This window comes from Pan troglodytes, chromosome 5, assembly GCF_028858775.2.
Source record: "Pan troglodytes isolate AG18354 chromosome 5, NHGRI_mPanTro3-v2.0_pri, whole genome shotgun sequence".
In the NCBI taxonomy this organism is placed as follows: Eukaryota; Metazoa; Chordata; class Mammalia; order Primates; family Hominidae; genus Pan; species Pan troglodytes.
Genome location: NC_072403.2, coordinates 35,938,451 through 35,952,494, shown reverse-complemented (window position 1 = coordinate 35,952,494; position 14,044 = coordinate 35,938,451). Strand labels below are relative to the sequence as shown.

The 14,044-nt window shown below is 38.5% G+C and overlaps 1 protein-coding gene and 1 pseudogene across 50 annotated transcripts in view; one reads left to right on the top strand and one right to left on the bottom strand.

Annotated features, from left to right (window-relative positions):
- LOC104006775 (uncharacterized) overlaps nt 1-14,044 on the top strand; it is a 123,070-nt gene that overhangs the window by 26,818 nt on the left and 82,208 nt on the right. For 10 of the 50 annotated variants that reach the window (XR_010157631.1, XR_010157628.1, XR_010157623.1 and 7 more), the window contains one exon: nt 5,138-5,340. The exons of 30 other annotated variants lie outside the window; for them this stretch is intronic. Coding sequence is in view for 2 of the 20 variants with exons in the window: in XM_063812293.1 (XP_063668363.1) it covers nt 4,266-4,332 (67 nt within the window). In the remaining 18 variants the exon portion in view is untranslated. Of the gene's footprint in view, nt 1-4,264; nt 4,333-5,137; nt 5,341-7,119; nt 7,253-14,044 lie in introns of those variants that run through there. 10 more of the 50 variants (XR_010157648.1, XR_010157637.1, XR_010157624.1 and 7 more) reach the window with 3 other exon arrangements.
- LOC107974998 (eukaryotic peptide chain release factor subunit 1-like) lies at nt 7,249-12,141 on the bottom strand (annotated as a pseudogene).

The window sequence follows — 14,044 nt, the reverse complement described above, 5'->3', positions numbered from 1 at the left end:
CTTCAACCAGGACATATTTAAGTGAAACCTGTTTTTTCTTCTATAATTAAGAAGTGGTTAAGAATATAATAACTACTATTTCAGTTTGGTACCATAGCCTCCCTTCTTGTCAAGTTTTACTTTAGTACAAATAATGTCTTCATTATATTATAAAAATACTTTTAACCTTGTGGATCTATGAAGGGGTTTCAGCAGCCCACAAGGGTTCCACAGATTGCACTTTGAGAAATCCTGTTCTGGGTAAGCTGTGGAGAGTTCTTGACTGGCCCCTTTGCCTCTTCATTTTCCCAAATTTTTCTCCCCGAGCAGGACTCCCTGCATCCCAAAACTTAGCTAGCGCTAAGTTTGCCTTGCCCTGGGCTCTTATAGAAGAGAACCTATCACCTGTAAATTGGATGCAGAGAGTGTCCTTAGTCTGGGAACAGAGGTGGCAAATGTGTTTCCATTTTGGAGCTGGGAATGGTTTGCGCCTAAAAGCACAAAATAGAGATTTCACTCCTGACCCACTTTGAATTTGCAATCTCTATGAGAAATAATATTGGCCCTTTCATTTCTGTTTTATCCAAGATGGGGTCTCACAGTGTCACCCAAGCTAGAGTGCAGTGGCATGATAATGGCTCATTGTAGTGGCGAACTCTCGGGGGGCTCAAGCCATCCTCCCGCCTCAGACTCTTAAGCTGGTGGAACTACAGGCACTTGCCAGCATGTCCAACTAATTTAAAAAATTATATATTTTGTAGAGCTAATTTAAAAAAATATTTTGTAGAGATGGGATCTTGCTATGTTCCCCAGGCTGGTTTCAAACTTCTGAGCTCAAGCGATCCTCCTGCTTTGGCCTCCCAAAGTGCTGGGATTACAGGCGTAAGTCACCACAACCAGTCACCCTTTCATTTTAGATGTGTCTAATGCACTTGACTTGAGGCCCACATAGCACCAAGAGCAGTTATCTTAATCCATCAGGCTGCTATAACAAAAATACCCTAGATTAGGTGTCTTATAAACAAAAGAAAGATATTTCTCACAGTGCTGGAGGCTGGGAGGTCCAATATCAAGGTGTCAGCTAACTCTGTGTCTGGTGAGGGCCTGCTTCTTCATAGCTGTCCTCTCACTGCATCCTCCCATGGCAGAAGGGCCAAGACAGCTTTCTAGAATCTCTTTTATAAGGGTACAAGTTCAATTCATGGGAGTTCTGACCTCATGACATAATCACTTCCTCTAAAACAAACCCACTTCCAAATATCATCTCACTGGGGATTAGGTTTTATTTTGGGAGGAGCATAAAAATCTCTATAGCAGTAGTGCTGTTCAATAGAACATTCTGTGATGATGAAATTGATCTATATCTGCACTGTCCAATATGGGAGCCACTAGTTACATGTGGTTATTGAACACTTGGAATGTGGCTAGTGTGATAAAGAGTTGATTTTTTAAAAGTTTTATTCAATTAATTGAAATATAAATAGCCATGTGTAGCTAGTAGTTACCATTTTTGATAGTGCTTATCTAGAGTGCTCTTAGTTTTCAATCTCCCCCACAAAAAAAGATACCTTATGACTCCCAGATTGAAATACATTAAAATTACCTTCACATGGAACCCATGGATTTGGCTATGTGGGTCTTAGACATATCCCTAAAATACAGCAGGCCCAAGAAAGTTCAATATGTATTTTAACAATTAGAGTGTGCGTATAGATTACCAAAACATGATTTATCAACTCAAGGTCATACATTTTCAAAAATGCCTATCACCAGAGCTAATCCTTGTCAATATTTCATTGAGACTCTTGGTGTTACTGTTTTCTATATAACCTGGTGAACACAAGGAGGTATATAAGTCATTACTTAGCCCAAGAGAAAGTATTTATTGAAGGTGCCATATAAAATATCTTATAGGCTTTGTAGACATATTTTAAAATTATAAGCAAATGATTTAAACTTTTTCATTTTTGAGACAGAGTCTTATTCTGCCACCCAGGCTGGATTGCAGTTGGGCAATCATGGCTCACTGCAACCTCCGCCTCCCAGGTTCAGGTGATTCTTCCACCTCAGCCTCCCAAGTAGCTGGGCCTACAGGCATGCACCACCACACCTGGCTAGTTTTTATATTTTTTGGTGAATACACCATGTTGGCCAGGCTGGTCTTGAACTCCTGACCTCGAGTGATCTGCCTTCCTTGCCCTCCAAAAGTGTTAGGATTACAGGCGTGAGCCACCACACCTGACCAGGTTTTAAATGTTAAAACTCCACCTTAGAACTCTTTGCTTCTTGCTCATTCCCCCCAGCTTTCTCCCCAAATCAAACATATCTGTGTGTTTGTCTTCACTCTGGGACTTCCCTCTCTTCATATCATCTGTACCTAGATGAAAATAGATGTTAAGTTTTACAATTGTGAGGTAGAAAAGGATTCTGTAAGCATGACCCAAATATGAAAAGCCATAAATAAAAAACTAAAATTTCTCTATGTCAACCACAGACTCACAAATATACAAATATATGCCTGTGATCAAATTCAAAGACACATAAATAATCGGAAAGACAAAAGGTAGCATATTTCAATGTCTTTCAGCCAAAGACCACCAGGAACATCTATAGCTGAACAACTGGGGTTTATTACTCATTGTCACAAGAGAGAATGCACACCATCTTAGCGTGAGGATATTAGAAAAAATGCAATATAGGATTTGGTCTTTTAGTGGATGTTTTTGGGGAGAGCTAACGAGGTAGGGGTTGACTGTAGATGGGGTGTTGTCAAAAAGCAGGAACATTTCTATGACTGTCTCAATAAATCTTACCCATAATAAATGCAGAGCAGAGCAAGGATAAAGTTGTGGTTGGTAAAGAAACAGCCGTCACTCATATTAGCCAGCAGGGGGAGAGGTTTGGTATTTTGTGAGGTACACAGTGCCTTGGTTTTTGTCTGTGCTTATCCTAAATTATGTAGTGCCCCTGTTTTGTCTTGTTTTATCATGTTCCCAGAGTGTCCTTGTCTGATGTTGTGTAATATGGTTTATGTCCAAGAAAAGAATAATATGGCCTAGTGTTGAGCAGTAGGACAGCTTCTAACAGTACTGAAACCTACTGTCAGTGTCAGAAGTCAAGAGCTGCTTTTTTTCTTAGTCAAATTCAACATTTTTAAGTACCTACATCCCAATAGAAAAATAATGATATTAGAAAGCAATATGGGAAAGAATAAATCAAATATCAGACAATATACTCTATGATTAATGAATATGAGGAAAAATGAGAACATGACATTAGAAATGCGAATGAAAATTAAAATCTGTCAGTTTGGCATATGTGAAAGTAAATGATAAGCATATTATCCAGAGGTAGGGAAAATACACTGTCATGAAGGCTGATGAAAAACGGGTATACTTTGGGAGGCCGAGGCAGGTGAATCACGAGGTCAGGAGATCAAGACCATCCTGGGTAACACGGTGAAACCCGTCTCTACTAAAAATATTAAAAAAAAATTAGCCGGGCGTGGTGGCAGGCGCCTGTAGTCCCAGCTACTCGGGAGGCTGAGGCAGGAGAATGGCGTGAACCCAGGAGGCGGAGCTTACAGTGAGCCGAGATCGTGCCACTGCACTCCAGCCTGGGAAACAGAGCAAGACTCCGTCTCAAAAACAAAACAAAACAAAACAACAACAAAAAACACTGGGGTATAAATTTCTAGAGGGGACTTTTGCGAAACATGTTAACAATATAAATGGACTTACATTTCAATGCATATATTACTCTTTCAAGAATTTTTCCTAAGATAACTGCACACATTCTAAAAAATATATGTTCAAGGATGTTTCTTGAATTTTGGTTTATAAAAGCAAAATGATGGAAACAATCCAAATGCTGTAATCAATATAGGGATAGTAGCTATGAGTAGCAGAACACTTAATATACCTCAAGATATAATACCATGTGTTTTACTGAGAGAGTCAAATTTGATCTTCAGTGCAAACCCATGAGAAGCCCAATATGTGATATCTTTGTATAGACAGGGAAAGGGAGACTCAGAGAGGTTAAGCAGGTGGTGGGGGTGGAGTGGACCCAGGGAATTTTCTCTTAATGGAATCATCTTTCACTGATTCCCTGTCCATCTGGTGGTGGATATGACGCTGTATCCCATGCCAGTGAACTCTTTCAATGTCCCTGAATGTTCTATGACAGGAGGTCATGAGATACAGTGCTCAGGAGAACATCAAGGGGCAATTGATCAAGGAAGTCTGACTTCCCTGCCTAACCACACTTATATTTCCTCATTCAGCATGTATTTCAAGTCCTCTGATGAATTATGTGATCTACTAGACCCTGAAGATACAGTGAAGAGCAAAAGTAAGATGCTGGCAATTTGATGTTTGCACTGTCATGAAGGAGATGCACATTTAGCAGAACTTACAAAGAGAAATATAAAATTACTGCTGAGCTAAGTGTGGTGAAGAAAAGTTCATGGTACCATGAAAGCAGATAACCAGGAGATCTAACAGGTCCACTACCACTATTCTCAATAATACCTAAAAGAAATAATAAGATATGGCATTTATAAATGATGAATAGGATTTTATAAAATTATATACAATCAGAGAACCAAAAAGCACTCTTGGAAATCAAAAAGTGATCATTTAAATAAGTATTTCAATAGATCACTTGGAAGAGTAAATTTGTACTACCACTAAATATTAAAAATGGAAAAACAATGTCAAGAAAGACAGAAGAACTATACGAATACTAGGCTATCAGTCAAGGATTTCCAGCAACTTAATAATACAAATTCTAAAAGAATGGAAAGATAGAAATTATTTAAAATAAAAAAATTTCTCCAAGTTTACAGACAAAAATTTAACTTGTAATGGCCCCAACCAAGTTCTTACTATAGTAGATGAAAACAGACCCACACCAAGACACATCACAATGAAATTTTAGAAGGTGGGTGGAAAAGAAGAAATCCCAAAAACATCAAAAGGCAAGAAAAACAACATTAGAAGCTAAAAAATGTTGATGGAATGTCATGGAAATTCCTAGGAAAAATGTTTTCAATACAGAATTCCATACCAAGTCCAGGTTGGAATAAGTGCTAGGGTAGCCTGAAGACATTTTCAGAAGCTTAGGCTTTCAGATTTTACTTTCCATGTTCCCTTAGGAACACGGATGAAATGAGAAACAAAAATGATGGAGAAAACCAAAAAAGGGGACACATGGGATCCAGGCAATAGGAGAGCCAGCATAAGAGAGAGGCAGAGGGATGCCCAGGATGAGGTGAAGACAATCTTGGAAATCAGCCCAGATGTGCATGCACCAGTCCACGTGTGGCAGGACCAAGGGAAGTGTCTTCACAAAGATGAGGTTGGTAGAACACGGGGCATGGTTGAATATATTCATGGAGACTGTCTTAGTTCATTAATGCTGCTATAACAGAATGCCATAGTCTGGGTCAGTTATGAAGAACAGAAATTTGTTTTCTCAGTTGTGAGGCTAGGAATCCAAGATCAAGCCACCAGCATTTGGCAAGAGCCTTCTTGCTGTGTCTTCACATGGCAAGTGGGTCAAGGGCAAGAGAGAGGACAATATTGTTATTATGGGCTCACTCCCATAATAATGATATTAATTTGTTCATGAGGGCTCTGCGCTCATGACTCAGACAGCTTCTATTAGGCCTTACTTTCCAATATCACTGCATTGGGGATCAAGTTTCCAACACATGAACTTTGGGGAACACATTCAAACTATAGCAGAGGCCTTGGAGGGAAATTTGGAAGAGATTTTATAATGAGTACAACAGAAATTAAGCACATGAAGGGATAAAACATTTATTAATTCCAGGGAAATTAAAAAGTCAATTCAAGGAAGGAAAATAATCCTTGTGAATAGCATTTCCTAATCTAATTGTGAACAGCATTTCCTAATCTAATTGTGAATAGCATTTCCTAGTCTAGCTGTGAATAGCATTTCTGTGGTCATAATAATATAAATAGTGAACACCCAGCTAACCAAAATTATAAAATAACTATATTGAGAGGAGAGGGGTATATGAAAGGGAGCTATACACTAAGGATGATACATAAGAGTGAAAAACAAAATGGCACTATAACACACTATTTGGAGGCACAGATGTAACGATCAAAAAATTAGGCAGAATAAATAAAGTAGATTGCCTCTAGGATTCAGGAAATGGTGTACATGAAAGATCGGGGACATCTGTGTTCATAACAAGCCTTGTAGAAGTATTTGGCTTTTGAAACACTGTCCATAAATCCATTTGATATATTAAAAACATCATGAGACAATTGACTAAGGAATTATTCTATAAGGAGTGTCAGAGAAATGGGGCGGTAATTGGAGGGAGACATGGAATCAGGCAATGGATTTATTTATTTTATTTTTAATTGTTTTGCTTCCACTTAAATTGCATGTTTTATTTCTCCCAATCCCAGCAATAGCACAGAAGCCCCATCATATCCATCCCAAACTGGTTTCAAGTAGGTTAAGGTTATTGGGACCCTTGTCGGAACATTGATACAAAGAGCTCCCAAACACCGGGCACAAATGTGTCTGCAAACAGATGGAAGTAAACAGTGCACTGGCCCAAATGCTTCATGAGTCAGTTTGATTTTGCAATGCAATTTTCATCCTTGAAACGGCCAGTCTGGAGGGGGAAGGGGTAGCGTGAGGGAGTGAAGTTAAAATTGCCTCCTATTAGCTCACTCTTTCATCATTAAACAGAGACCAAGAGAGAAATGGTTCCAACATTTCACCACATATATTTCTTCTTATGCAGTCTAAGCTGAGAATGCCATGTAAATGGGTCACTGCAAAATGTAGCAATTTAATTTCTCTCCAATCAAAATAAGAAACCAGTATGATCTCACTTCTATTAACTTTTGAAGGTTTACAGCAGTTAAAGTATTTTTGCTTATTTGTATAAAGGTTAAAAAAATCATTTTTTAAATAAAATACAAGAGCAGCCAATTTCACCATCGAGTAAAAGTAAAAACTGGGATTCTTTTTTAAATTAGTCCAAAGTGGCATTTAGGAACTTAGTTGTAGGCTGCTACGCTGACACCATGACAAACCAAAGTGTAGGGTTGAGTCTGGTTTTGTTTCTGTTTTCTTTTCAATATCCAGTGCTCATGGATTAAGTTCTGGAAATGTTCCAATTGTAAGGCAGGGATCTGTTTGGATTCCATCATGAGTATGCTCCTTGGGTTGGATGCTGGAGAGTGAGGCATGTTTTGCCGGACCCATGTCGACTACCTAGTAGTCATCAAGGTAAAAAAATTCATCGTCTCCTCCTTGGTATTCCATTCTTTGGAAATCCACTTGGTACCGCAAGAGACCTCCAATTCTACCAAATCCTTTCACAAACTGAGACCCTTCTTGTGATTTATATGTGACAATTTCCAATGTAGCTGTGACTTTTTTATAGTTGTTAGCAAACCATTTCAACAGGGGCATGCTCTTGATAAGCGCATGTTCCTGCCTGGTCTCTTTGTCTGTGAAATGAGATTTATCCTTTTCTTGCTCTGGAGTTAGAAAATTTTCTCCTCTTTTGTGCCTTGGCAATGAAGAACATATCTCATTATATTCAGATTTTCATAGGCTATTAGAATTTCTACAGCTCCCATTTCCAAAGCCTTTAGTGTATCTTCAACACCAAAACAGTACCTGCCTGTGTCCTGGCTGATTTAATCAATGTATCCCTATTAATTTCTTCTTTTGAATAAATTTCACTTTGGAGAGGACTTCAGTAGATAACCCAACAGCTTGGTTGAATCCATTTTCACCACCATAGGATATATCAACTAATTTCTTTTTTTTGAGACTGAGTCTTGCTGTGTTGCCCAGGCGGGAGTGCAGTGGTGTGATCTCGGCTCGCTGCAAGCTCCGCCTCCCAGGTTCACGCCATTCTCCTGCCTCAGCCTCCCAAGTAGCTGGGACCACAGGCACCCGCCACCACGCCCAGCTAATTTTGTTTTTGTATTTTTAGTAGAGACAGGGTTTCACCGTGTTAGCCAGGATGGTCTCGATCTCCTGACCTCGTGATCCGCCCGCCTTGGCCTCCCAAAGTGCTGGGATTACAGGCATGAGCCACCGCGCCCGGCCTATCAACTAATTTTAAAACTTTCGATTGTAACCGCTGATCAAACGTATCAGATTGACTTAGTTCAGTTTTAAAGTCAGCGGATCCAGCTAAAACTAGACCAGCCACCTTCCCTTTGTCCCCAGAAATAAACAGCTGCACAGCAGTCTCTGCTACTTTCTGAACATTGTTAGGTCACTTTTCCATTCTTAAACAGGCAAACGCAAGGCTGACTGACCTTTACCGTGTTTCTTTGGGAGATCCACAGTGAGTTTTTGCAGGACTTCTCTTGTGTTTCCTTGGAGGGTGCCAAAAAGTGCACCACTACCATCTATTACAATGAATCCAGACTTGCTTTCATCTGAAAGTAGTGCTGTAAGAGCTTCTGTATGGAATTTGTTGTCACACAAATACAATGACGTATTAATTGGTTTGAAATGTTCAAAATCAATGTTAACTTTCTTTTCTTGTGCACATTTATAAGTAGATAGGCCAAATGAAGGAAAATTCAGAACTGAAATGGTCATTATTTTTAAAAACCAGCAATTATAGAGTTAACATGTAGAAGTTCTCTCTCTCTCTCATTTTTTTTCTGCCTACTTTGAACATGATGACATTTCTTCAGGTGTTGAGATAAAACTCACTGCTTATGGCATTTCAGTCAAGGAAAGAAAACAGTCTTAAAGGCTTTGAAATTAATGGCTTTACAGATTACAATAGCTCCATGGTAATCAACCACCTAGACACCTTTTTTTTTTTTTTTGAGATGGGGTCTCACTCTGTCACCCAGGCTGGAGTACAGTGGCCTGATCTGGGCTCACTGCAAGCTCCGCCTCCCGGCTTCACGCCATTCTCCTGCCTCAGCTTCCTGAGTAGCTGGGACTACAGGTGCCCGCCACCACACCCGGCTAATTTTTTGTATTTTTGATAGAGACGGGGTTTCACCGTGTTAGCCAGGATGGTCTCAATCTCCTGACCTTGTGATCTGCCTGCCTCGGCCTCCCAAAGTGCTGGGATTACAGGCGTGAGCCACCGCACCTGGCTGACACCTTTTATAAATATAAATTTAGGTTTCCCTAACAACTGTGTACAATAATGAAACACTTAATTGAAAAATTAGTAACATAAAAGAAAAAAAAATGTTTATAAAAGTTAGGCTCTCAGACCAAATAGGTCAAAATCTTGATCTCAGAGCAATAATATAAGGTATCCCTGTTCAACAGAAAAATTTTGTTTTTTGTGCCATGCAAAAGCCAAAAAGAAAAAGGTGAAGAAAAAAAAAACAGCTAAAATTCTTCCCTGCCCACATTTGCTAATTAAGCAAACAAGACTGGTAAACAAAAGATTGATTTGTTACTAATTCAAGGCTACTTGGAGATATTTTGCTTATACAATTCAGTTAAAAAGAAACCCATAACTCACTTGAAACAACAACAACAAAAAAGGTGGGGGCAATGAAAGAAGTTTTTTAAAAAAATCTAACTGCCACGGAAAGTGCTTTACCCAAAATTTTGGTCCATAGCTCTCATTAGATTATAAAGGCAACTGAAGTTTAACCTGGACACATAAAATATACCAAGAATGAACCAAGAAGAAATTAAAAACCTGAGCATACCAATAATGAGTAATGAGCTTGAATCAGGAATAAAAAGTCTCCCAACAAAGAAAAGCCCAGTACTGGATGCCTTCATTGTTCAGTTCCACCAAACATTTAAAGAGAGACTGACACCAATTCATCTGAAACTATTCCAAAAAATTGAAGGGGGAAGGAGTTCTTTCAAATTTATTCTAGGAAGCAAGCATTACCTTGCTATCAAAACCAGGGAAGGATACAACAACAAAAAACTACACGCTGATAAACACAGATGCAAAAATTAACAAAATAGTAGCAAACTAAATCCACAACACATCAAAAAGATTATATGCCATGATCAAATGGGATTTGTTCCAGGGATGCAAGAATGGTTACATATCTGCAAATCAATAAACGTGATAGATCATATCAACAGAATGAAGGACAAAAATAAAATGATCATCTCTAGATGCAGAAAAAGCATTTGATAAAATTCAACATCACTTCATGATTAAAAACTCTCAACCAACTAGGTATAGATGAAACGTACCTAAATACAATAAAGGCTGCATATGACAATTCGATAGTTGATAACATACATAATGGAAAAAAAGTTGAAAGATTTCCCTCTAAGAATTGGAACAAGATAAGGATGCCTGCTTTTACCAAATTTAACATAGTACTAGACTGATTCCTATGGAAATGGATAGAAAATTTTAAAAGATTACAGCAATGACAACAACAAAAACACATAGTACTGGTCCGACCCAGAGCAATTAGGCAAGAGAAGGAAATAAAAGGCATCCAAATTGGAAAAGAGGAAGTCAAATTGTTGCTGTTTGCAGATGACATAATCTTATTTATACACAAACCTAAAGACTCCATCAAAAAACTCTCAGAACTGATAAACAAATTTAGTAAATTTACAGAATATAAAATCAACATAAAAAAACTGTAGACTTTCCATACAAATCAATAAACATGATAGAGCATATTAGTGGAATGAAAGACAAAAATAATATTATCATCTCTATAGCTGCAGAAAAAGCATTTGATAAAATTCAATATCACTTCATGATAAAAACTTCCAACCAATTAGGTATAGATGGAATGTACCTAAACACAATAAAGGCCATAGAGGCAAACTCAAAATGATGAAAAATCAAGAAAGAAATCTCTTTCACAGTAACTATAAAAAAGCATGGGAATAAATTTAACCAAGTATGTAATGAAAACTATAAAATACTAATGAAACAAATAGAAAAGGACACAAAAAATTGAAAGATATTCCATTATCATGGATTGGGAGAATTAATATTGTTAAAGTGACCATACTACCCAAACCAATCTACAGATTCAATGCAATACCTATCAAAATACCAATGTCATTCTTTATAGAAATAGAAAAAGAAATCTTAAAATTTGTATGGAACCACAAAAGACCCTGAATAGCTAAAACAATCTTGAGCAAAAAGAACAAAGCTGGAAGTATCACAGTACCTGACTTCAAAATATACAGCTATAGTAACCAAAATGGCAAGCAAGGTATTGGCATAAAAACGGACACATAAACCAATGAGACAGAATAGAGAACCCCGAAATAAATCCATATATTTACAGTTAATTTCTTTTTTCTTTTCTTTCTTTCTTTTTTTTTATTTGTGATGGAGTCTCGCTCTGTCACCCAGGCTGGAGTGCAGTGGTGCGATCTCGGCTCACTGCAACCTCCACCTACTGAGTTCAGGCGATTCTCCTGCCTCAGCCTGGAATGACAGTCGTGTGCCATCACGCCTGGCTAATTTTTGTATTTTAGTAGAGACGGGGTTTCACCATGTTGGTCAGGCTGGTCTCAAACTCCTGACCTCGTGATCCGTCTGCCTCAGCCTCCCAAAGTGCTGGGATTACAGGCGTGAGCCACCGCGCCCAGCCACTCAATTTATTTTTAACAAAATCACCAAGAACATATACTGAGGAAAGGGCAGTTTCTTCAATAAATGATGCTGGGGAAACTGGATATCCATATTAGGAAGTATGAAACTAGACTGCTATCTCTCACCATTCACAAAAATCAACTGAAAATGAGTTAAGGACTTAAATGCAAGACCCAAAACTATGAACCTACTGGGAGAAAACATACAGAAAACACTTTAGAGTGTTGGACGCAGCAAAGATTTTGTGATTAAGACCTTGAAAGCACAGGCAAGAGAAGCAAAAATGTATGAATGGGACTACATCAAACTAAAAATTTCCTGTACAGCAATGAAAACAATCAACAGAGATAAAACAGCAACTTAGAGAATGAAAGTATTTGCAAAGTATTCATCTGATAAGGGATTAATAGCTAGAATTTACAAGAAACTCAAACAACAGCAAAATAATAATAATAGTATTTTAAAAGGAGCAAATGTGCACCCATCACCCACGCAGTACACACTGCACCCAAATTGTAGCTTTTTGTCCCTCACCTTCTTGTCCCCAGAGTCCATTGTGTCATTCTTATGCCTTTGTATCCTCATAGTTTTGCTCCCACTTAAGAGTGAGAACATACGATGTTTGGTTTTCCATTCCTGAGTTAACTTCACTTGGAATAATAATCTTCAGTCTCATCCAGGTTGCTGTGAATGCCATTAATTCATTCCTTTTTGTGGCTGAGTAGTTTCTTTATCCACTCATTGATTGATGGGCATTTGGGTTGGTTCCAGATTTTTGCAATTGTGAATTGTGCTGCTATAAACGTGTGTGCAAGTATCTTTTTCATATAATGACTTCTTTTCCTCTGGGCAGATACCCATTGTGGGATTGTGGGATTGCTGGATCAAATGGTAGTTCAACTTTTAGTTCTCTAAAAAAATCTCCACCTTGTTTTCCATAGTGGTTGTTCCAGTTTACATTCCTATCAGCAGTGTAGAAGTGTTCTCTGTTCAGGCCAGGCACGGTGGCTCCAGCCTGTAATCCCAGCACTTTGGGAGGCCGAGGAGGGTGGATCACGAGGTCAGGAGATCGAGACCATCCTGGCTAACACAGTGACGCCTGTAGTCCCAGCTACTCGGGAGGCTGAGGCAGGAGAATGGTGTGAACCCGGGAGGCGGAGCTTGCAGCGAGCCGAGATTGCGCCACTGCACTCCAGCCTGGGCTACAGAGCCAGACTCCGTCTCAAAAAAAAAAAAAAAAAAAAAAAAAAAAGAAGTGTTCCCTGTTCACCACATCCATGCCAACATCTATTATTTTTTGATTTTTTGATTATGGCCATTCTTGCAGATATAAGGTGGTATCACATTGGCGTTTTGATTTACGTTTCCCTGATCATTAGTGATGTTGAGCATTTTTTCATATGTTTGTTGGCCAGCTGTATATCTTCTTTTGAGAATTGTCTACTCATGTCCTTAGCCCACTTTTTGATGAGATTGTTTGTTCTTTTTCTTGCTAATTTGTATGAGTTTGTTGTAGATTCTGGATATTAGTCCTTTGTCAGATGCATAGATTGTGAAGATTTTCTCCCACTCTGTGGGTTGTCTGTTTACTCTGCTGACTGTTCTTTTGCCGGGCAAATGCTCTTTAGTTTCATTGGGTCCCAGCTATTTATCTTTGTTCTTGTTGCATTTTGCTTTTGGGCTCTTGGTCATGAAATCCTTGCCTAAGCCAATGTCTAAGAGGTTTTTTTCAATATTATCTTCTAGAATTTGTATAGTTTCAGGTCTTAGTTTTAAGTGCTTGATCCATCTTGGTTGATTTTTGTATAAGGTGAGAGTTGAGGATCCAGTTTCATTCTCCTACATGTGGCTAGCCAATTATCCCAGCACCATTTGTTCAATAAGGTGTCCTTTCCCCACTTTATGTTTTTGTTTGCTTTGTCGAAGAACAATTGGCCGTAAGTATTTGGGTTTATTTCTGGGTTCTCTATTTTGTTCCATTGGTCTATGGGCCCATTTTCATACCAGTACCATGCTGTTTTGGTGACTTTGGCCTTATAGTATAGTTTGAAATCAGGTAATGTGATGCCTCAAGATTTGTTCTTTTTGCTTAGTCTCGCTTTTGCTATGCAGGCTTTTTTTGGGTTTTATATGAATTTTAGGATTTTTTTTCTAGTTCTGTGAAGAATGTTCGTGGTATTTTGATGAGAATTGCATTGAATTTATAGATTTCTTTTGGTAGTATGGTAATTTTCACAATATTGATTCTACCCATCCGTGAGCATGGGATGTGTTTCCATTTGCTTGTGTCATCTGTGATTTCTTTCAGCAGTGTTTTGTAGTTTTCCTTGTAGAGATCTTTCACCTCCTTAGGCTAGGTATATTTCTAAGTTTGTTTGTTTTTTTTTTTTTTACAGCTGTCGTAAAAGGGATTGAGTTCTTGATTTGATTCTCAGCCTGGTCACTGTTGGAGTATAGGAGAGCTAC